Raw genomic sequence first — 25,068 nt, 5'->3', positions numbered from 1 at the left:
CACGGCCGTCCCCGCTCCCGCCGCCACGGCAGGTGCCCCCGGCAGGGAGCGGCCCCGCCACGCTCCCCGCGGAGTCGGCGCTCGGCCGTCAGCAGAGGGGAGGAGCAGGGTGCGTGTGCCTTTAAGGGAGGCCCCGCCCCTGAGCTATATCCCGCCCCCCCGCCCCTCGGGCCAATAGGAGCGCGCGAGAGGGGAAGGCGGGAGAATGCGAACCCCTGGCGGTGCCTCTAGCCGCGCCTTATAAGGGCAGGGCCTCGCGCATGCGCGTAGCCAGGCGACCAGGGGCGGGGGCTCCAAGTGGGTTTCGCTGTGGCGGCGGCCGTTCCGCCGGGCGCTGAGCGGGACCCGAGGCGGGCGGCTCGGTCCGGGTGTGTCGGTCCGGCTCGGCGGTGCGCCGGTCCCGCGGCATTGAGCGGTCCGGCCGCTCGCGGGTAGAGAGGCGGCAGGAGGCGGCGGAGCGGAGCGGGCCGGGCGGGGGCTGCCCCGTGAGCCGGTGCCGGCGGTGGATGTGCGGCTGGAGCGGCTGCAGCGGGGGGATGATGCTGGCGGGGCCGCAGCTGGTGGCGGGGCCGGCGGCGCCGGGCGGGGAGCGGGCCCGGCTGCTGTCGCTGTACGTGCAGGAATACCTGGAGTGCGTGGAGTCGCTGCCGCTGGACATCCAGCGCAACGTGTCGCTGCTGCGGGAGGTGGACACCCGCTGCCAAGGTGGGTCCGGGGCTCGGCCTCCTCCGCGGGGCAGCGGGAGGGAGGGACCGACCGGAGGGGAAGGGAGGGCGGCGCGGGGTGGGGGGGAGGCGGCCGCCCGCCGCACATGCGCTGGGCGCGGGGCTCCGGGCTGCGGCGTTAGGCCCCGGCCTCCCCGCTCAGCTTGAAATCCGGCGGGGGGTGGAAGGGGAAGCGCCGAGCAGGCAGGGCTGTCGCCTGTGAGCACGAGGTGTGCCCGGGGCTGCGGGGCCGTTACGAGCCTTGTGCTCCGCCCCGCCATGGGGGCCGTGCCCGCCGGGGGCACACGGGGCGGTCAGGATGGAGTGCTGGTGCCTGCAGGAGGGGCACAGCTGCTCCGTGCTGACAACGTTGGAACTCTCTTAATTTTTTCTCAGCTCCACCAAACTCAAGCAGATGAACTGTAATGGACGCTTGGTCCTGGTCTGTTTTTCTTAGCCTCATTTTTAAGCAGAGGTTTTAAAGCTGTCTAGCTGGACACGGGTACCTCCTCTAATTAATAAGGGATTAATAAGGAAGTACTTCAGTGAACCTGTCGCTCTGTCACTACACATTTTCTAGTCTTTCTAGTTGTTCAGACTACAGAGTGCCCTACTCGGCACTTCTCAGAGCAAATATTTTACCCTGTCAAGGCAACAGATGCAGCTGAAGGCTGTAGGAAAACGAAGCCTGTGTTTTCAGTGACAGCTGGAGTACCGGCACTGTGGAAAAATAGGCTGCATGAGTTATTAGATGGGCAGAGCACTGACTTCATCTTCCTCTGGTGAAGGTCTGCAGTAGAACAAAGTGCTGTTGGTTTCTGTTTCCATACAGGTTTCAATATTTATAGTAAAAAGTGACCGTTCCCTCTTAAGGTGCTGTTTCAAGATGTCAGCAGGAAAAGAAATCACTGTGAGCAACGCTGAGATAATAACTGTGGCTTCCATTTAGCGCGAGCTTGAATCATTCCAAAACTGCACAAAGAGTTTAATTTAAAAATGAAAGGCAGCCTATAAAACAGAGCTGTGCAGGATGACAGATTGTTCCACGTCCGTTCTGGTTGTGGAATCAGTTGAGTATCGTTCATAAATTCGCTTACCCGTTACAGACCTGTAAGTTAGTTGTGAAGGGATTGGTGCTGTATCGAGCACCCCGTCACATCTCGCTGTCAGCTCCACTGATTTAGTTCCTTCTGCTTCAGCAGTTCCTCTGTCTTTCTTGTGTAGATGTAGTGTCGCTTTCCGTCTGGAAAATAGTATTTTAAAATCCATCAAAAGGGAAAATGTGGAGGACAAGTTCTGCCTCAATGTAACACACAACTGGATGTAACTTCTTGGTACAACCAGCACCACTTGGAGTGGTTTAAGTTGTCTTAGATCCTGATTGTACATCTGTTAATATGTAGCTTCCACTGTGGTACTTTGTTGTAACTAAGAGCTGTTGAAAAGGTAGTGCTAAACCCTCGTGTATAGAAAGGAGGAGGCAGAGGACCTACATATCCTAATTTTGGAGTGTAATGTGATGGTTACACGATTATAGTGAATTCTGAGATTCTTCCTATGGTATGAGAAGCTTTGGTTTGTAGGCCAGGGCTTTGTAACTACTCTAATATGGAACCTCAGCAAAAAATCCTGCTTTGTCAGATGCTGAGTCAGAATTTGGACCATACTGGCTTTGGCAGCAGCGTTCACCTTTCTGGGCTTACCCTTCCCTTTATCCAGTGCTCAAAAGCATCTTGCTTTTTCTTAGAACTTGAGAAGCTTTTCATGCAATGGATTACCACCTTAAACACTGACTTGATGCTCAGGTGTAACTTGAATTAAATACCTGATGTAGCCCACTGGGGTATACTGTAATTAAAACTTGTACTGTTTTGCATCGGTTTGAATGTGCTCAAGAAAATACAGATATGTACCTTCTATCTCGTGTAATTATTCGTATTGTGTTCGTTTTATAGAAGCTTTAAAAGAAATAGACGATGTCTATGAAAAATACAAGTCTGAGAACGATCCCGTTCAGAAGAAACGCCTGCAGCAGCATCTCCAGCGTGCTTTAATCAACAGTCAAGAACTGGGAGATGAAAAAATTCAGATAGTTACTCAGATGCTGGAACTGGTAGAGAACAGAGCCCGACAGATGGAAACTCACTCTCAGTGTTTTCAAGACCTGTCTGAGAACGACAAGCCTCTAGAAAAGGCAAAGATGGAGTCCTGCCAGCCGGAGAGATCTTCACGTAGGCCCCGTCGGCAGCGGACCAGTGAAAGCCGCGACCTGTGCCACATAGCAAACGGGATCGACGACTGCGACGATCAGCCACCGAAAGAGAAGAGATCCAAATCTTCCAAGAAGAAAAAACGCTCCAAAGCCAAACAAGAGAGAGAGGTTTCACCCGTGGAATTTGCGATTGATCCCAATGAACCGACTTACTGCTTATGTAACCAGGTGTCTTACGGAGAAATGATAGGATGTGATAACGAACAGTGTCCTATTGAGTGGTTCCACTTCTCGTGTGTTGGACTCACCTATAAACCAAAGGGGAAGTGGTATTGCCCCAAGTGCAGAGGAGATAACGAGAAAACCATGGACAAATGTACTGACAAATCCAAAAAGGATAGAAGATCGAGGTAGTGAATGTGATTCGTGTTTTAAAGAGTCGCCCCTTTTATATTGAAATGTTTAATTTCCAGAGAATGCTGTTTTAGGAGATGCATAAGACTATGCAATAATTTTTAATCTATAATATTAACGGAGTATTAAAAGCTGTCATACCTTCTGTGATCTTTAACTTTCTGCACTGAATAACCAAATAGTTGAAACAGGGTGGCTTCAGACCTTCACAGAAAACGTTACAAGCATATGGCGCTTGATTGCAATTTAACCCCATTAGTGTTTTAAAAACAACTTGTGAATCTTGAAATAATGGTGGTGGGAAAGATACTGGAGAACTTCTTGTCGCGTTAGGGAGGAGGCAGTGGGATGCCTCACCTAACTGCTGTCATCTTAACAACTGCATTTGTTCTTCATTCCAGATCTTAAGTTTCCAGTTTGTGTGTTAACATCAGGCATTTAGAAATAGGGGTTTTTAATTCAGCTGTAACTGTAAAAGTCTTCCGAGCTAAAAGCAGAGCTCTTCAGTGACTCTCACATGACCAGTATGTTATTTCAAGGAAGAAAATACCACTAACTTAAGCTCTTTTTTTTTTTTTTTTGTCAATATTAAACTATTGTCTTTGTGACTTTACACTCGGGAGTCCATTTTTGGATTTGACAGACTTGTGGTGTACAAGCAGTATTAGGTATTTGTAGTGCCTTTTGTTGGGGCTCTGCAGAGCATCTTGATGTGGTCTTTATTAAGATGGGTTTTTTTGTTTTCCCACTGCCTATATAAGCCCTGAAGTGGTACAGAAGGATCCCTTGAGAGGGGGTGTAGACATCTCAGGGAACAGCAATTGCAAACGTGATGAGACTTCCATTATAATCACCTGCACACCTGCTCCAGGTGGGCTGCAAATGCTTATAAGTCTGCACAGTCCCCTGTTCTCTGTTGTTAAGGTCATCTATGAGGGTACAGGGAAAGAAGACAGATCACCTCTGGCTGAGCCTGTCTGGAAAGCAGTTATACTGAGCTGAGAGCAGCCTGGAAGGTAGAGGACCAGAAGCAGGTCACAGTGGAATCCCATCAGAACTCACTCCTGCATTTCCACTAGAGGGCTGTCCCAGCTGGGGTTGGAGGGCTGGGTGTGCTGCACTTGGTGCTACTCAGTCGCATGGTATGGATCGATGTGCTGGTTTCCAAGTGCTACAAGCTACATAAAGTACTGAGCATATTTCCACAATTAGAATCTGATTCCTTAACGGGACTTAGCATTTGCCAGTCATATAGCAGGGAAGTGTGAATGTTTTTGAGTTGTTGCTCTGTAGTTTTAGTTTCATTATGTAGACCAGCTTCACAGGGGAGTGCTGTACTGCAGTAAGCAGCACACAGAAAATGGTGATGCTTTCTAGCTTTCAAACACACACAGACAAAAAACACACCCATTCAAGTAAACACTGCAATTACAGTAACAAAATAACAGTGAAATTGTATCTATTAATATTGGTAATTTCTCTTGAAAGCTATGCTTGTATTTCTACTGGGTATTTCAAGAATACTTGCTTGAAGACATAAGAAGAGAGTTAAGGAGCCCTGTATGATCACCTGAAGGAATTGGTGAGGTATGAACAGTGTATGCTGTGGTGTTACAGAAAGGAAAGTTTAGACTGTTTCAAAATGGTTCAAATAAAGAAAGCATCGCTGCATTAGAGAGATTTTATGCTAACAGCCCTTCTGGTAGGGTGTATCAGTTCTTAAAGCTCCCAGTGGAGATATGTTGGGGAAACAGTGTTTGCTTTTTTAATACCTGAGATCACTCAAAAGTAGCAGTAATTTAGTACTGGTTTATAAGCAGGTCAGCACGGTAAAATGACCTAAAATGACCACCTTTAAATAGTCCCAAATAAGTGCTAAAACCTCCAAGAGAAAAGGCCTGATGCTACCTGGCATTTAGCATTTCACTGCCTTTTTAACCCAAGCCCAGATTTTGTGTTTTTACATCTGTTATTGTGCAAATTCAGTGGTAATTACTGAAGACACACAAGATGCTACTACAAAGCCAAAGGTAAGTGGAGAACTCAAATGTTGCTTCTTGATGTTGCACTCCTTTTGTGACAAGCATGAATCTCACTAGTGAAATTGAAGTAAATGCTGTTACATCAGGTAAGCTTGAAAAATGTGTACTGGCTATCGTGAAGCAAAATGAGCTTCTTAGAAAAGAATGCTCAAAAAAAAAAAGTGGGGAAAAAAAACACCTAATAGGAAGCATAGTGCTTTGAAGGCCAGATGAGCCATTTAATTGTATTTACTACCTATACTGTGATGCCATTGTGGTACCTCCAGCACTTACTGCATGTTTCTGGGCTGGTCTTGAACGCTACGCAAGATCTGTAGATGACTCCTCCAGTTGCTGCGTTTTACTTTAATCTATTGTGTAAGGTACCTGAATTCAAATATGGTTGGTTATCAGTTACAGTAAGTACAAATACCTTAAATGTAGTCTTCTGCATGCCATCATGTGTTCATACCTGTTAACTGCTAAAAAGTACAATCATTCCTCTATTTAAGCTGCTTTTAACAGTTTCCCAGCCAAACATATTACCTATGCATTCCAAAATGGTGAATGTGGTACTACCGAGTCTTGGAGCTCATACAGAAGATGGGTAAGTGGAAAACCCCAATTTTCCCTGGATTTAGATAAAGAGGATGGCATTCGCTAATGTTGAAGATCTCCCCATTTAAAGGTCACTAGTTTCAGCAGGAAAGAAGGTATTACATTTCTCCTGAATTCAAGAAAATGAGCAGTTTGGCACCACCATTACTTGTACCACTACTGACAGTAACAGACCAGATTTTTAAAGTCTTAATCTGGGATTCTGCTCTTTAGACTCAGTTGGACTGAACTGTGCTCTGTTCAGTCTTCCCTGAAGTCCAACCAGTCTGTCTGGGAGAAAAATATAGTGACTGCCACATGAGCAAAGTGAAGGGCCTCGAGTTCTTTCTCCCTCTCATCTGCATACGTGTCTTTTATCTCTGGTAGCTCAGTAAGCTTTTGATACTGGCACCTGAAGCTGAAGAAAATTCCATAGGTTTCATATAAAAGCCCTTCTTGCTTTAAGTGCTGCAATTTAATGTAGTCTTTTTCCCCCCTCTGCGCTATCTGGCATACCTGTATCTAACAGAGCAATGATAAAAGCTCCTCCAGATCCTGAAGACACTTCATCATGTCAGGCAGTATGTCTGAAATTCTTCTGTTGCATATGTCAAAGCTAATGCTATCTTGGTAGCTCTTGCTGAGTCTTGTTTTCAGCTCAAGTGACATATATATTAGTCCCAGAAGGCAGCCTATCTAGTCATTGGCTCAGGGAAAAAAGAGAGAAAGTATGTGCAAAGAAAAACACAACTTGTCTGTTATAGCTTGGAAATAGAATACCTAGATCAAGATCTTCATATTCTTGCATTCTTTCAGTTTACTGAGTGGGGAATGTTTAAAGTTTTGACTGCAGGGATTAGACTGAACTTGCATCTCTGTTCTGCTGCAAACAGCAAGGAATAAGGCAGCACTGCAATGTAGCAGAACGTCATTGAGTGTAGCGTGGCCAATTTTGTATTTCTCAGAGAGGTACTTCACCCTCTGCACACTTCTGTTCTTAAATATACATCAAGAAGTTATAAACAGCACATGTACAGATTCAAATGCAATTACTTCTCCTTTACTAACAGCCTATATCTTATGGCGTAGGGATTAGTGCTCATTGAGCACAAAGAAAACATTGCTGCCAAATGTTTCATTCTTATAGAACACCTCCACTGAAAATGGTACAACCAGTAGGCGAATTCACTCCAGCGATAAGCCACGTGTATGGAACTAGTAGAAAGTTGCAGCTTATAGTTGGAGGAGAGGGGAAGCAACGGGGTACTTCTGTGTTTGAATGTAATGCCATTTAAGAAGCCTAAAAGGAAACTCTCATCTCCTGCCGAGAAAAAGAATAGACTAAAATGAATTTGAGAACTTCTGAGAATGAAATCCAGTAGGAAAATGAGGGAAAAATCCTGTCCCAATTTAACTAAAATTCAGTAGAGCAGGGCTCTACTCACCATGCAGACTTCCAGCATCCTTTGACTAAAGCCTAAAAAAAGATTAAAGCTCCATGGCAACTGCTATCTTAACTCCTGACAGCCATAGTATAAATTACATCTTGGAAAAACCTAACACTGAAAGTTTTATTTAGGTCACCATTTCTCCGCTTGGCTGCTAAGGATTACAGATACCACCCTCAGTTCTGTTTTGCCCCTGCAGGGTCTCAGTGAGGCAAAGGTTTTTATGGGAGGCAACAGGGTGCTATGTAATCAGATGCCCGGTTAATTTTAAACTGACGAGTTTTAAGTGCATTTATTGGTTCCATACTTTGGAGGAAAAGGCAAGGATTAACTTGCTACTGTAGTATTCCAGTGAAGGATACAGCAAGGCTCATCTGGGAGGCAGCAGCTCAGAGGGGTACTGCGTGAGGTTGCCACAGTAACTACATTTGCTGGTGGTGGGGGAACAGTACTGCCTTGTTATTGTTTACATGGAAGGGGGAGGGAAATGGACAGATTGTATGGAAATGTGATTTACTTGCTGCCTGAGATATTCATAAGTACAGATAGGTTATTAGTTTAAGTGGTGGAAAAAGGACATCAGAAGTCTAGACTAAAGGGGAATTTATGGTAAACATCAGCAAAACCAATTTTCTGCTGTTCATGAGGAGATTACCTGGTGCTGTTATTTCTTAAGCCTGGCTTTCTCACTCTGACAACTTGAGCCCCTGTCCTTTCTGCTCCACGCTTCTCAGGCCTTGAAGAATCCATGTAATTGTGGAGCAGTGGCTGTGTGCCCATTGCTCTGTCACCTGCTGTACAGTGCAAACGTAACATTATTCTAAGGCTTCTTTTGGCCTCATCAGAAAAGCCAAGCTTAAGTCCCCAGGATCCCACTTAAAATGAGAAAGTAACTGATCACTTTTTAAAACTAAAACAAAGATAACAGTAATAGAGCTGCAGCCCACTGTGTAATTACATTATTGTCTTCTCAAGGATATAACCTTGTAAACATTTTAACCCTGGCAGGACATCTACTTTCGTGTTCTGTAGGGGGATGAGAAATTAGAGGCATTACCAGGTACAACAATCAGTATTATGGGCCCGGAGTAACTTTGTCCCAGCACTCAAAACGAATCCAAAACTTTAATCCTAGGAAGAAAATACATATATATATATATTCAAATACATATAGGTGATAATTTCTATCAGAAAAGCAAACAAAAGACTAAAATTAAGGAGTTTTCCCCCTAGGATGTAATAGTGAGATGCTAACAACTGTAATGTCAGCTGAACATGGTGAGTTATCCAGTAGAGCTAAGACACTGGCCACAGATCATCTTATCAAGATTTTCAAGAAGAGATACCCACCTATGAGCACGTTAATTCTTGTGGCTGTGCTGCAGCAGGCCCTGTTTGTTGTAGGGAGCGTACTTTGATGCATTAGCTGATGACGTTTCATTGAGCCACAAGGTGTCTTCATTATAAGCAAGCTATGCGCTGTTGAAAGCTGAGTATAAAATAGGATGCTTCCTTGAAAAGTGTCATTTTAAGTATTCTAATTTTTCTGTAGAGAAACCTTGACTATTTTGTCACACACTTGTGGCTGTTGCCAGGGAGACATAATTGGTTTGGGGGAAGCAGGTCAGACATAAGTCTCTTATTAAATAGGTTTTTTTTGCTAACAACTCCCTTATATTTAATGACTTGTCACCCGCACTTGCTGGCAGGAGGTACAGCAGCAGCAAAGAAAGCACCCACAGATTTGAAAGGTGGATTTGGTGGAGTGCATTAGAGAAAATGAGCTGCAGCTTCAGTAACTGCCAGCTGCAAAAGGCTACAAAAACCTACCAGGATTAAACAAACCTAAAAGAAACTTCAAACTTTTCTGAGTATTTTGAATTCTAGAAATGCATTGCAGGAGGAACTTGATGGCTGTATCCAGAAATATTCCTGTCTCTATTTCATCTCCAGATGAATTATTAACAAAAAAAAAAAGCCTTTCAATATTTTGGCATACAGCTTCTAGGCAGAAGCTTACTTGAAAAACTAAATACAAAAATACGTTATTAATGTTAAGATCATGTTTGTGTACTTGCTGAAACAACAGATCTTTTGTTCTTTCTCAAGCCTTATGGCCAAAGTAAATCCACACAGATATGCAGTGTGTGCCCAGATTCTAGTCCTGTTTTCCCTTCTCACTAAATGAAGCACAGCTTCCAAATGCAATTATCTGATGAGTATAAAAATGACAGACATGCTTTCATTCAAGCCCTTATCACTGAAGTGAGTTCTGCCAGGCTGGCTGCTATCAGTTACCTTTTCTTTCCTAAGTGACACAAGCTGCTGACATTTTCTGTCCACTTGTACCTTTCCCTCTCAGCTGTTGCCCCTGAAGTGTTATACACATACACACTTTCAGCAGTCTGTGCCCCATCCAACAGCCTGAATAGCTGACTGAGGTACACAAAGCAGATTCTGTTCAAAAGCTGGCTCAATGTATTAAAAAACCAAAAAAGATGAAGACATAATGATGTTGAAACTTCTTATTTTTGCCTTGCATAGAAAAAATGAGCGGAGACGCTGTGAAGGAGCTCTTGAACAAAAGCCAGTAATGCAAACACTGATTAATGAGATGGTACTAGGCTCACTCTTGTAAGATACTGTTTATGCTTTAAGCAGAGAGCCCAGGCTTCTACTGAAGGTTTAAATGCATCAGCTGAATGCATTTAACTAACGTGGTGAAAATCATCTACTGCCGGGCTCTAAAACAGCACCGATCTGATGGGTGAGGACTTTTACACGCAATGGGGAGTGATTGAATACTGTGGTATTGCAATATTTGTCATGCTTTTGAACAAGAGAAGAACATAAAATATTTAATAGGGTATTGCGGGTTTCAGTAGAGCACAGTGCTGTATAATCAACTCTTAAAATACTGACTGTAGAATTGCTTTGACATAGTTTTATTTCAGTTCATCGTTTCAAGGAGATCTCTGTTTAAACCTTAAAAACCATTGGAGATCACCTCATATGTTATACTTTAATCGCTACACAGCACAGTTATTCAGGCTGATCAAACTTCTAAGAGCTCTAAACAATTTGTGTGCACAGTTTCACTCAGTTGTCTCTCATTACTACTGTGCAAGGCTTAAAAAGAACAGTAAGTTTCTTCTAAATCTCACTTTGATATGAATACAGACAAGGGAATCCCATTGCCTTAGACTAGAATATCACTCGGTAGCTGGGGATGGAGGAAATGGCTGGTTGCCATTATAACCACTTTTTCCCTGGGTATCTTTATTTTGGTTATCGCTTGGACTTCTACATTGTACCTCCTTCAGCTCAGAGTATCTCTATGCTGTTTGTATTGAGACTACATATTTACTCTGGAATGGAATAATCAGGACCTACTTCAGCTGGAGAAAAAGGAGACTTCTCATAAGTGAGTTGCACATATCCCATACATATATATATATAGATAGATATAGACATGTATAAATACAACATTGCTTGATAGGAGTGTTCACCAACCTTGGAACAGTTTTTCAGTTCAAAAATTGATCTAAAAGGTGACAAAGATTAGTTAAAAAACAATCAAACATGTAACCCTTGTGTAATGACTGCCCAGCTGTCCTGCTCATTTTCAGTATAGAAGAACACAACAATTCAAAGATTCAAATACATAAATATAAACTAACATATGTGCCATTGCAGGCCATTGCTATCTGTTATTTGTCTCACTTTTAAGGTAGCAAAAACCTAGCAAGATACTCAACCACAGTTTAAATGTCTTTAGTGATAAGGTGCAGTTGAGTGGGAGAAAATGATGCAAGGGCTGTGTTATTGAAGACACCTCATAGCAATTTTTACAGACATGCACCATCTTTTAATCCCCAGCAGAAGCACAAAATCCATTCACTGACTCTTTGTATTTGTGAATACAAAGAATATTTGTATTGTGAAATAACTTTATCAGCATTAGCCAGCTTCCTCACTTTATCTCTGTCCAAGTGAGCTGTTCCGTAGAGGATTCTGAAGTAATGATTATGATATGCCATACACATAATAACAAAACACAACTATTTTCAGGAGTTTACCTGTTTTCCATCGTGACTCCAAAAATAAATCTACTGGAATAATCAGTAATTGTGAAGAGGTACAAATGTGGTTAATTTTTCAACCATTCTTAAAATCTAAAATGAAGAAAAAAAATAGCATGTCAGATAAAACACCATCCTTAGTTTGATATTCGTTTTAAAGAATAGCTCTTTAATGATTGATTACTATGCTGTATTTAATAAGTACCACTTATAGAAAAGCATTTGAAGAGGATAAGACAAATATGTTATTACATTTGTGGCACTGCCAAAGAAGATGAAACAAAGATTGCTGTTTTAAGACCTCCTATTCAGTTTCGTAAACTACGCTCAATGTGTTTGAGTTCAAGTAAGCAACAGGAAGAAAGGTGTAAAAAACAAATATTTCTAATGAAATATAGAATGAAGTCAAGAAACAAGACCATACGGTTATAAGAAAGTTTGCTGGTGAAAGAAAAAGGACAATCTAAGTCATGCCCTTCACAATGAGCTTTAAAGACTTAAAAAAGACTTAAGAAAAAAAAGAAGAATCACCCAATCATAATGACAGCGAAGCATTGGCATGCACTAGTTTGGAAAGATCTCCAGTGACAAAGCCACTATAACATAGGTTAGACAAACACATCAGCATTGGTTTAATTATAACTGATCCTGCCTCTTGGCACGGGAAATGGATTGGATCAGCAGTTCTTGAGCAAGCTATGTTCTGCTTTCTTTTTGTTGCACAGGTAATTAATTAATCATAAAATAGTAATGTTCTTCACACTCACAGAATATATGATAGATGCTCAGGCATTTCAAGAAGCAAACCTGAATGTGATGCTTTGGTTTCTACTTATTCAAGAGTCATAGGAAGAATGTTTCACAGTATTTTCTTTGATAACTGCTCATTTTTGGTGGGAGATAAAGTGAATGGCAAAATGAGTAATAGTATGTGAATTTTAGGAACGAGAGAAGGCATTCAGTATACAATTCTAATTTGATGGTCATTTCTGAGTAGTTTCATGCAGATACCTGCGATCCAAACTCTCGGCTATTCTTACAAATATTACATCTAGCAGTAACTTTTCATGATGAACAGCGTATTTAAGCTTACAAACATAATGCCTACTGTTCCAGTTTCTAGGTTGAACAATGTGATAGTCAGTTTTCCCTTCTTCACTGCAGTTTGGAAGCAATAAGCTCTGGCTAATAAAAATCATGTCAGAAGTGTATTGGAAGAGGATGGATGTGCTGCTTTAAAGAATACGGGTTTGCAAACTGAACACAGCGAGACAGCACACGTGGAAGGAGACCTCTGCCAAGTTAGCCACAAACTCCAGACCTTTTCTGCAGGCGTGTATCAGCACTTATTTTATATCTAATTAAAAGTATGTATCCTTTTCTCAGTTCTTGGTGTATCTATTTATGGGAGTAGTTAAGCGTTCAATGAGCCGTATGGAGCTCTAGGAATAAGCCCTTTCATATGTATCCACATATGTACACATGAATTACTGTATGCACAAGCATATGTACATATGAATAACTTCTACAGCTGATCTGTTGATCCACTGTTGTAACTACTGAGAATATTAGGGTTAATTATGTGAAACTAACACAGGGCTGAGACTGTATACAGTTAGATAGGAAAGTGTCAATAGTAAAGCAATCACAGTCCACCACTGGTATTTTTTTATATGCAGGTGAAAGTAAATAGCAAAGATAACTAATAAGCTTTGGCACAAAAGCTTTGTCTTTGTATTCTGGCCTCGGCCAACCCTTTGCAAGCCCTGCATCCAAATTCCCAATGACAAAAAGGTCCCTAGGAAAACAATGGGATTCTTTGATATCACATGAACCATGTTCTGGGAACAGCACCAAAAGATCTTATCGAAACATTTCTCATAGAAAGGATTGCTGAAATACACCAACACAGAACGTGCAGTAACTAAAGAATATGGAATTATGACATTGATAATTTGAGATTTCCATCTGTATGATCCTTTTAGAAACGAACTGATCCACAGAAACGATTCTCATTTATTTAACAAGTAGCAACAGAAATGAAATTGCTCCCTTCCAAAAGGGAACAGAATGTAACTTGGTCACATGCTGGTGGTCTTCAGATTCCCATCTGAATATGGGATTATCATCTCCGTGGTATTAGTATTTGGAATACAGCTGAATACAATCAGATGAGAACTCAGAAAATTAATGAGGAAGGTGCAAATGAGGTCATCAGTGAAATCTGCTGCCTTCAGATGGAACTCGGATAGTAAAGTTAGGGCTTTCTTCCTGGAGAAGAAAGAACATGGCTTCTAAACCTTTGTTACCTGGAGACCACAAGGGAGTACTCATTAATTCCCAGCTGCTTGCTTGCACACTGGCCACAGAATCTTGGCATACCAGCTTAGCAGGTACGTTGCTTTTGCTAGCACTGAATGTTCACAGTTTCTTTTCCATTTCAGTATAAAATAAGAGAATTAATATAGAGAAAAGTTATCTGTACCTTTATTCTGTCACAACACCAAATAAAATCTGGCACATACACAAGGAAGACTGATTTCTGCTTCCAGATATACTTGTGTAATGCGCTGCAAGAGTGCAATGTGACCATGTCAGGTCTATACTGTTAGAATCAGCTATTTGGGTGCATTAAAGAATGAAACCCAGAAGCTCTGATGAAGCCTGATTGGGCTTTTCTTGCCACATATAACTTAACTGGGAGTTGGGGTAACCTCTCTACTCTGGCCATGACAATTCATGAATAAAAACTGATTACCAAATACGCTAATTAACACACAGATTTAATGGCTTCTATTTTCAGCTTCCATGTTATTTACTCCCTCCCTATCCTGAAGGGAGTAAATACATCACCTCAATGCCTGATGACTAGTAGAGTTAATAATGTGTTTGCAAACTTTGAAGAAAATAATACATACAAGAAAACATGCTGGCTCAGGAGATTTTATAGTAGGAGGTGTCTGCGATAAGCCTTCAGGTTTATCATAGATAAGTTAGCTATATCAACATACTGCAGAAAATTGAAAATTTGGAAAGAAATATTTCTTGTTGGACTTATCAGGCTCCTAACCATAGCATCCAGCTTTACCTTAAGTAATTTCTAGAAGCTTGGGCTCTTTTACATGTAATAATGAAAACAGAGCTTCATACAATTTAAAAAATGACTAACCTGAAGACAGAGGCCTGAATCCAAAACACTGTGAAGTGGGGGGGATGACTTTCAGTAGGGAATCCTCTGAAAATTGGACGGCAAAGCAAAATCTGACAGCTCTTGGCTTCGGCTCCCCCTGGTGGGTAATGCACACTGCAGAGAGCAACAGAATAGTACTGCTACAGGTAACAGCCACGAAACAAAACGACATTCAGGTTCTCATAAAATACACAGAAATACAACAACAGAGCAACGATTGTAATTGAGATCAAAGCTTTAAGCAACAACTCAACCCACGTATGCTGAAAAGAGGATATTCTTGTTGAACAGAACTCTTCCAGTTCAGAGGAAAAAATAGAGTCTGGCCAAGGTGGAAATCTATTTTCAGCCCCTAACAGTTATTATATTAAAACAAGGAAGCAGTTAAACATTGCTTTTTTGACAAGAATATTTTCTAGGATTTCCATTCTTGGCTGATATTTTGAAGCCTAAAGTTTGATGTCCTTTCTTAAAAACATTTTATTCATTATATATTTTATAAATATAAGTATCTATTTAACATAAATATAAAAGCATTATATTCATTATTTCACATATTTTGTAGCACAAAGATTCTTCGTTTGTCACAAAAGGTTTAGATCCAGAAAAGAAAACCACGCTTTTAAATCTGCAATACCTTCCCTACAAACCACTCAGGTCTACACATTTATGGGTTGTGAATAAAGGGTTAGTCTGTTACACTGTTAAAACTGGAAGAGTAGTTGAGCATAAAGGGTGTGCGATCATTAGTAAAGGGTGGAGTTTGGGGTGTAAAACAGGCGTGGATTATTGTAATGAACTCCTAGAATTACTTGTAATTACCATTCCTTGTACCCTGAACATGCATGTATTCCCTCTTTAAATAGGGATGTTTACCTGTTTTCGGTGTGCAGGCTATGAAGGAGCTATACCCCCTGCACCCTGCTGGCCAAATAAAACGTACCTGCTCTACAACTACTTCATGGTTATAGAGTTTGTTCCACAAGTCAGTTGGATCAAGTGAAAATTAAAGCAAACTTTATCATTTATATTCTTGAGCACATATCTCAGTCCTTTGACAAGAATGATGAACACAATGCATTGAAGTGTCTCAAATGCACGTGTTATGGTAAGTTGTCATAAGTATACTATTAAAATAAGCATGTGAAGTCCAAGTTCCAGGTCCAAATAAAGAACCTGATCTCAGGAGCTCTTGACTAGATAGACAGTTTTAATTGGAATTCAAAACAACAGATAGAATATCCTAGAAACCTCTCTGGAATTAATATAAGTACTTCCCTTTTCCCTCAAGCTGCTTCATACTTGCTTCTTACATTAAATAACGTAAGGCTCTTATGGAGGAAGTTGTATTCAGCACTGACTGGCTTGTTTGTAAGCATGTAGGACTGCAGCATCCTCATGGTCTCTGCTGACTAATTAATCTGTGAATTTATGTGGGTAGACTGGAGACAGGATGGATTTGTTACTGACCTGCTTACAACGCCCACAGTCCTGTGGTAAGATACATGTAAGCAAAAGCCACATGTCTTTATAAACTTTCCTCCTCTTATTTCATACGCTGTGGGGGTTTGTTCCCCCATGAAAGACTATGCCAAGTGGAATGAACATTTTTCTAGGCTAGCCTAGAAATTACTGCAGAAGGCTGGTTAATTGCGGGTTCACCTTTCTACCCTAAGGATTTTGGCTAATTCTTGCTGGGATCAGACTAACCAAAATCCTCACCCCTGTGAGAATGTGTAGCAATAAAAGAGCAGATACAGATTTTAATTAAACATAAACAAACAACTGCTTCTAATATTTTGATTCTTGATTTTCATTGTCTTAATTTCACGTTAGTGCCACTGTTTTTCATGGGGTCAGTGGTGAAGTAGGACACCCAGGGCAAATTATGATGAAGTGACCCGAGCCTTCTACATCACTCTGACCCATCATGACTCCTCAAGGATTTAAAATGACATGACCTCTCCCCTAAAAAGCTTTTTTCTTGTAAATGATTACTGCATTATTAAGGATATTCTATAGAGCGTAGCAGTATCTTCATTCGCTGCAGTTAAACAGAATTTCACAGCATGTATTTTATTTTGTTTGGCCAAAACCCAGTGCTCTCTGCTTCCCTAGGAGAACCTAAACAGAAGCCTGCAGATTGTAGCAGTTGCATATGCTTAATGGACTGAAATACACTGAAAAGAAAAAGGCATTTAGTGTTACTAAGAATTATTCTCTCTGAAGTTCTATTTTATATATATATATATCACAGCAATAACACACTTAGGTGCGTTATTATAGGTACTGCTTATCCTATCCCAAGATTCTGCCAAAACCAGCAATGTTTAACTCATTTCATCACCAAAATTAAAGTTTTTCCTTTTAGGGAAACAATGTATCGTTAGTCATTCCAGCTGTGACATTTTGGGTTTCCAGTCTCACCTCTCTTTAAGAATCTCAGTGGATGCTTCCTGTCTGAGAGCAAGCAGGGCATACACCTGCAATGTCTTCTGTAGCTTGGGGAAAGAACTTTAAGCTTGCTGCCTGTATGCAGGATCACTGCAGAAAACATTCCTGTAGAATGTGCCACGAAGACCAGGAAACACAATAAGAACATCCTGAAAAGTTAAGAATTAGCTGATCATAAAACATAATTAAGGGACACAAATGCTTTAGGTAGGTGCTGCACAATTTGGTGCATATGCAGATACAGTTTGGAGTCCTGTTGTCTCTGCCCTAACAAGTGTGAATCTCAGTTACACCATATCTAAGACAAGGGGTCAAGTTTCATATTGCTATTTGATGACCCTGTTATAAACATTATTAATAAAGATTCAAGCTATATCTTCAAACTGTACACCTTATAATAGTGCTCTTCATAACATAAGCACTGCTTCTCATTTGAATAAAGATACCATTAATTTGCAGATAGTAATGTTGAAAGTAACTTCTAAGACTTAATATGTCTTTCATGCAAGTGCTAACAACAAAGCTTCCAATGATTAAAGGAGTGAATCAATTTCAAACTAACAAAGAATATATTAACCTCCTTAATGGACTGGAAGGAAAAACACTTATTCCTGAACCAAACAACTTCAGAACTAAAAGATCTAAGCACTAACCTGATGGGCTGGAGCTCAGAAATACTTGAAACCACATTTCAGCCAGTTTGTACCACTGGTTAAGAAGCTGCAGCTCCCTGTTATATTTACCTGCAGGTTAATGCATGAGGAATGAAGATGACACATTAAACAGATCCTGCTGATCTGAAACCGATCATCATTTGAGTTGATTCTTTGCTAGATTGCATTCCAGCTGTATTTTCCTCTGATTATTTGCCAGTTCCCAGGAACTGCTGATTACATCTGCCTGATCAGCCATCCACCTTTTGATTCCCCATGAGATGCAACACTTAGCATTTTCTTATCTTTATTTCAGTTAGTTTTATTCTAGCAGTTATACCTTTAATTTTCATTTTATAATATGCCTGTGAAGACATGATCATTGGGCTTTTGCCCAACAAGGGCTGAAAGTAATGAAGAAAAAGAACACGTATGTAAAGGAGAAAAGTACAATCCTGATTTAATACAGCATAAAAGCTAATCCGACAGATTTCTTACAGTGTTAAGAATTTACTTCATTATCACTTCTTTCACATTCCAGGTTTACAATAAGCAGTTTCTTTACACAGTAAAACCAGCACTTACCATGCCCTCACCAAAATAAATAAATTAATGGATAAATAAATCCCCCAATACGGTCTCCGAAACATAACAACAACAATGGAAGTGGAGTCTTGTCTCTGGCACTTCCTCAAAGTTTCCTGATGTAGAACTGTGAGGTCATCACTTCTGATACTATCTCAAAAGCTCCCTCAGGTAGATCAGCTGGAAGTTAGGACTTCTTTGTTAACAGCAGTTGTATATGTGAAGATAGGATTCTTCCATCAATGCATTTCTACCTGTCTTTGAATCTTTGTGGTGTTGATTTTTTTTAACAGAGATGAGAGCATCTGTACTTGGAATTTGCATCTACACACTAAAATCCAAAACTATTAGAGCATTCACCCCATTAGTATGAAAAAGGACAACATAACCAGCCTTCTTTAAGAACACCACAGCAGTACGAGTTTTTCAGATAGAAATAATTCAGTGATGACCTCATATAAACATTTTCTATTATGTACTGAATTGACCAAACTTTTCAATAAATAGGCATTTATTTCATGGCATTGCTCACGTTTAGATACACACATTTCTGACTCTGTAATTCCTATTGAGATAGCAAGTTCTCCAGGGTAGACTTTTCTTCTTCCCACTTCTTTCTCTTCCAGTTTCCTGGAAAGGAAGCAGACAACAAAGAAAGGTAATTCACCTTAAGTTCCAATCAAAAAACAATGAGAACCCCCAGCTTTCCCCATCATGCTTTTTTTGCCTTGTTTGCATGTAACATTTGCAGTAATAATTAGCAGACAACCCAGGAACTGACCTCCATAGGAACTGGGACCAGTTTTATAACAACATAACTCGATATCTTCTGAAAACAGAGAAAATTTCTCTCTGGATCATCATGGTATGTTGGTGTGTCCCTTAATAATTGCTCTGTGTGGATCGCTGTCTGGATTTCTGTTCTTTTTTTTCCAAGAACAGTAAACATATCTGAGCTTCATGGCAATATGACACTGCCAAGAACTATTTTCTGCTTGTTTTAATGCTTTTTGGTTTGTTTGTTTTTTCAGATCTATTTGCAGGCTGGGGTTTCTTTTGAGCCATTCTCTGTATTGAAGATAAACTTGGAGATAAACTTTAATGCTATCCCGGGCCATGTGTTCATTTCTAATTATAACAGGTTTTCGCTGCTGTATTTTTCCACAAGTGTGTCAGCACTCTATTTTCCATCTTACTGTTGAATATAAAGAGTTGCCAATGAAAACATTTCCATGGTTCTCAGTACTGGCAGACCCTCCCCATTTACGTGGAACTTTTTCAGTTTCTCTGGTAAGCATCTTTGGAGGAATGATTCCCTCCAAACAGCCGACTGAATGTGTCCCTATTTTAAAGTTGCCTGAAAAGAACACTTGGACCTCTGTACAAGCTTGCTGCTTTTCCTTTGCATTCCAGACAACTAAAATGCTTGTGTAAGTAATGTAATTACAATACACATCAAAGTAGCTACAGAGGAAGACAAAATTCTGTACCATAAAGATACACAGTTTTCACCCAGGTAACTGGGTGACACATTATATTATATACAGTGTGACAATGACTGTGTTAGTTCCAGGTGTGAGTAATCAGCACCACTCAGTAGTTAATGTAACGTATTTTTTTCCTTCTTCCTCCACTCAACACACTATTCTATATAAAAGCTATGAGGGAAGCATGCAGTGATGCTAAGTACCATTCTTGCACATGCTGGGAAGAGAAGGAGGTCTCTCTAGAGGTACATACTGCAAAAGGAGCTGGAGAGGTCCCATAATGCCATGAAATTAGGCTAAAAAAGGCAGCAGTAGTTAAAGACCCAATTTTTGAACTCTTTAATTAATCCACCTGATAAATGAATATTAAATGGTAATTTAAAATGTTATTTGCAAATCATTTAGGGATGGCTTTGCTAAATTGGAGCTGCAGGATGGCTTTTCAGGGATGATTTCTTACTTTTTTTGTAGGATTTTATTTCTTAGCACTGACTGATGTTCCTGAGCGATTTTTGCAGCTCAATCAGTTCAGTTTTTGAAAGAGACAATTCAAACATCTGATGTTTAAAAATGCACAAGAGATAAATGTACAACTGTTGTTTATCAGAAATACTACAAAAGTGTGGACAAAATGTATGTAGCAAATACCTTTAAGTAGGCCTTCACATATGCACATAGTTTCATCACTTACTTGTGTAGGGTACATGCCACAAGCAATGCTATCTATAGAAGTAACAATAATCAACAAAAGTCAGAAACTTACTCATTCACACTACTCAAACAATACTGGTCATGCTTTCTGCAAGTAATATTTTAATAATTTAAACCTGAAAAAATGCTCAATGAACTAAATTCATCCTAACCTGAATGGTCCATCTATCAAATACATTTCTGAAGATATGTGCTCTGAATCTCCATGAAGACTGAAGACATTAACTTTGGCAGTTGATCTCAAGATTGTGAAAATAGAGCTGTTCCACAGAAGTCAATTCCTCACATAGGTGCTCCTACTGTGAATCATTATTGGTCAGCTAAACCCAGACTGTCCTCTGTCACAAATAATCTCATTGGCATAAACAGTCATTAGCATGAGTGAACTAAATTGTTCCAGCTGTACACGGTTCTTTTCACCACTAGAAAATAAAGCAGAGAAATAAAGCAATAAAGAATGGCTCTCACTACACTTGTGATGGTCACAGTCCTATTAGTTAGTACAAGCTTTGAAAGCATGCTATCGTAAATTCAGAATGAAGAGATCAGTCAATCTCTCTCACTTTACTGCATAGTTTATCCTTAGCTACAAACATATTTAACAACAAGTAACTTTTGGCAAGACTTGCTAATATGTTGTTTGAATGCTTGCTATCATTGGATTTTCCAGAAACTTCCTGGAAACTGAAGGCCAAGTTGTTCCTCTGTATTCCTGAAGGAAAATACCGCAGTACAGAATGTCATGATACTCCTAAAATTATACTCACTTCCAGTAAATGCCTTTTCTCATCATCAAGTCTCTAACTCCTTGACAGCACTCCAGCTACTTAAGAATTATTTGACTGTTTTGTGACTGCAACTTTATAAAGTGAGTATATACACACACTACCCCAGAACTAATCTACAAATTAAGGTTTACTCATAATAAAAGTGACAAATATCATCACACATGGCTTAAACTCAGATTAGAGATTCTCACCATGCTTAGAATTTTCTGAAGAACTTTTCCATAAGCTGCATGTGGTTCAATTTTTTTGTTGTTGTTGTTGGGTTTTTTTTGTTTGTTTTCCTGTAGAAGAGTTGAAAGAACTGATCATATAAAACCAAATAAACCAATGAGTAGAACCCAAGATAAAGCCCAATTGCAAGTGTGTCCCTATGGATTCTATGAGTAACTGAATCTCTTCTATTTTGCTGATACCACTGTGCAGCTGAGGAGGGAGAAGACTTTTGAGCCAAGGGAGTGTATATGAATCCTTACTTTCCCTCTCAGAATTAGGATCATACACAAACTAAGGCCTCTGTACCACTTCCCTCCTAGCAAGAACACTAGGAAGCAAGGCACAAAGCACCAGCTTGGATACCACTGCTGGTGAGAAGCATGTAGTAACATGTTCTATCCATTCTTTTTCACATAAGTATCAAACAGGCAGCTTTAACTTTGGCATGTCCTTACCTCTGACTGAGACTTATCTCCTGATTTGAGTGGATCTTTAGCACTATCCTCATCTAGGAAATAAAATTTCTACAGCACAATTTGTACTTCTATCATCTAAAGATATATAGAACAAGGAGAAAAATCATAATCATGCTGTATGCCAGACAACTGAAACATGGTAATATTCTAGTGTTGATCTTCAGAGAAGAATGTAAAACTGACAATGCTGTAAAAACGTATTAATTATCTATAGAGGCTATGTACTTTCTATCAGACTTTTATCAATGGGATGCTGCACCTTCCCTGCAGTTATAAAATCTCTCTCTTCAAGGTCAACTGAACATAGCTTTTCTAAAAGTAGAAATCAAATGGATCCCCTACAGACAGCAGCTCTTCAGATAGTAATGCTTTCATTACATTTGTTTTTCCTGCAGGAAATCATAAAATGCATTACTGACAAAGGCACTTGATTTAAAGTAAGATTCTGCTCTGAACAGTGACTCCATACAAGACCGTGTTTATTGCTTCTCAGTGACACTGTAACTGATACTTGTTGTAGAAAGAAAATATTATCTGTTCTTGAATATCTTCCAAACTCATCCTAGAATGACTTTTCCCTGTCACTGATCATTACGAGTTATAAGCACACCACAGATGAAATTATGCCCTCAGAGATATCTGTGCAACCTCATTACTCTCCACTAAGGCTGTGCAGATATGGTTTGGCTGAATCTGTCATTGCTGTGACATTATCAGATCCCAAAAGCAACTTGCAGTATGCAATCATAGTTAAGTTATAAAATTTCTGCCATACTGTAAAGATGAGTACATAAAACACACACTACTGTATCAGCAATAATAAGTATGAATGGTCAAATACAAGGGATAGCTAAGTTAAACTTAAAAGCAAATGACAAACTTTGAGTCTAGCATAAGACACTGGTATCTGGATTTAGATCTTCACGTGTCTGGAGTAATCCATCCATGAGGAGTCACTGCTCACTTTGCTTTGAATGAAAATGAGAGAAAAGAAACAGTTAATTCTTTCACCCTTGTAAAACATTCTAATGTCTTCTTGCAGTGCTAGTCAACACGTTTTTTATGTCACTGCTAAGAGTACAACAGACTTTCTTTCAGAGGTTCTTCAATGGACTTGGAAAGAATGACAGGAAGTGTAACAGTCAGAGGGAGAAATTCTTCTTACAGACACTGAGTAGTCCCATTCTGAAACAAAGCCAAAGCTATGTTGGTGAAAGAATAAAGTGGTGATGACAGAAAGAAAACCTATTACCCTCTTGTCTTTTGCCATATCCCAACCTCATCCAGAAATTTACAGCTCTGCAACTGTAAGCTTTGCTTTTGCTGTAGGTTATTGCCTCACAGAAATTAAGACTTACCTCCTGTGTGCTTCCTTCCTCCTCTACTTCTTCCTCTAATCCATCCAGAATTCTTGCATTTCTGGTATTTTATCTGTTGAATGAACATTTCCTTGCCCCACATTCTGCTGCTAGGCACAAGCGCTGAGGGAGCCATACCATAAAACACAGCTGAAGGAAACAGTTTCCAGAGGGGACATATTCTTGGTGTAGACCAGCTCAAATGATTTTCACTGCACAGAGTTCACAGTACAATCTGAAACCACTTGTGCTGCCTTGGCTAAAAGGAGCATATCCTCCCTCTGCACTTCTACCAAAGGTCCTATCCATTTCATGAAATGCTGGCATTTTGCCTATCCTTTCTTTTAGTCACTGAAATCTAATTACTTGCCAACCAGGTGAGCTTTAAATGCCCACCCCATATTGCACCAGTTACAGTGGTACTGCAGACAGCCTTGATTTCAGCATCAGCTCTGTAAGCCTACAGGGTGAGCAGCAGGTGCCAAATACATACTGGTGATCAATTACAGCTGTCAAGCACTCCATCCAACCTTCTTAAAGGCCGGCTGCATTATTACCTGGGATTTGATGCGCTACAGTGCAGTACAGCTCCTGGTTTTGGTACTAAAAACACTGAACACACACTTAATATCATGCAAATATGACTGAAGAGCACCTTTCAGCATCATCCAAGGACAGAAAGGTAGAATTCCAGTGTGATGGTGACAACCCTTCTGCTTCTACCATGCACTTCTAGCTTTTCAAATGTCCATTATCATAAGCAGCAAGAAATGGGCAGGTTTGGAAGCCGCTGTGTTTTAGGCACTAAGTTGTTTAACAAAAAATGTGTACACCCTTTGCAAACAGCTCCTGTAACTTGAGGCTGGGAAGGGCACTGCCTAGTGATGTGCACCAGGGCACTGTAAGGACTGAGAAAACAAATAAAAAAGGAGGAGAGGGAGCAGAGGCATTCCTCCCTCTTAACACCAAGCAAACAAGTCATAAATGGTGGATTCTACCCTCTCGTGCTGAATGGCAACAAACATTTGGAGTAGAAATGTACATAATTGTTCTGCTTTTCATAGTTGGAGAATTCAGTAGATTTCTTTCTCAACACCTACGTGATTTAAAGAAAAAAAGTCAGTAGACAGAACAATAATCAGTACATTCTTAAAGTGTAATCCTTGCTTCACAGGGAATGGATCAATCACAGAACAGCTCTCCAAGGCACCAGGAATATCAGCCAATGAAAACATGCATTGAAAGGCTGAAGCAGTAACTTCAGTCATGCACAGAATGACATGTAGATCTGCATTTCTTGATAAAAATCATTACTTTCCCACTCCTCCATTTCCAGCGCTCAGGCCTCTCCATTATATTAATAACTTCGACTTTTAAATAACTTTTCTCCCAAACATTAAACTACATGAATTACCTTTTAAAAATAGCACAGAAATGAAGAACCAATACACATAATCCCAATGCAAAATATTTCCTGTTCAAGCAGACTTCAAAACACGTTCTAAATCCCTGCTAAAAGAACCAGAAGAGGTTGCTAGGACATCTCCCTCCAAGCACGTGATACATAAGCAAACAAGAAGCTGAATATTTAAGCATTTCGCAAGGTTAACAAGTTTGCTGTTACAAACAGCAGCTCTATAAAAGCAAGAGATGTGGTTCTTATCTGTCTTTCCTG

At 40.3% G+C, this 25,068-nt stretch overlaps 2 protein-coding genes across 11 annotated transcripts; one reads left to right on the top strand and one right to left on the bottom strand.

Annotated features, from left to right (window-relative positions):
* The first annotated feature begins 186 nt into the window (after positions 1 to 186).
* ING2 (inhibitor of growth family member 2) lies at positions 187 to 3,943 on the top strand. Its single transcript, XM_015861439.3, has 2 exons — positions 187 to 705; positions 2,660 to 3,943. Exons 1-2 carry the CDS (start codon positions 507 to 509, stop codon positions 3,328 to 3,330), a joined length of 870 nt encoding a protein of 289 aa, XP_015716925.1. The 5' UTR covers positions 187 to 506; the 3' UTR covers positions 3,331 to 3,943.
* On the bottom strand, positions 1,661 to 23,648 carry LOC146761050 (uncharacterized). 10 transcript variants are annotated; one of them, XR_014945314.1, is made up of 9 exons: positions 21,538 to 23,648; positions 20,711 to 20,980; positions 18,907 to 18,990; positions 17,096 to 17,271; positions 14,648 to 14,782; positions 11,476 to 11,571; positions 8,454 to 8,527; positions 8,052 to 8,190; positions 1,661 to 1,947 (listed from the first exon to the last, which is right to left on the bottom strand). XR_014945314.1 is itself a non-coding variant. In XM_085545045.1 (7 exons), exons 2-6 carry the CDS (start codon positions 20,734 to 20,736, stop codon positions 12,043 to 12,045), a joined length of 453 nt encoding a protein of 150 aa, XP_085401171.1. In that variant the 5' UTR covers positions 20,737 to 20,980; positions 21,538 to 23,648; the 3' UTR covers positions 11,448 to 11,571; positions 12,010 to 12,042. The 10 variants fall into 10 exon arrangements, 4 of the variants coding, with proteins under 4 accessions (XP_085401169.1, XP_085401172.1, XP_085401171.1 ...); XR_014945315.1 differs by lacking the exons at positions 8,052 to 8,190; positions 8,454 to 8,527; XR_014945316.1 differs by lacking the exons at positions 1,661 to 1,947; positions 8,052 to 8,190; positions 8,454 to 8,527 and adding an exon at positions 8,759 to 8,885.
* Between the last annotated feature and the right edge of the window lie 1,420 nt (positions 23,649 to 25,068).

Source organism: Coturnix japonica, chromosome 4 (genome assembly GCF_054131305.1).
Source record: "Coturnix japonica strain WE chromosome 4, WE-NBRP24, whole genome shotgun sequence".
NCBI classification, from domain to species: Eukaryota; Metazoa; Chordata; class Aves; order Galliformes; family Phasianidae; genus Coturnix; species Coturnix japonica.
This window is presented reverse-complemented; position numbering and strand designations above follow the sequence as displayed.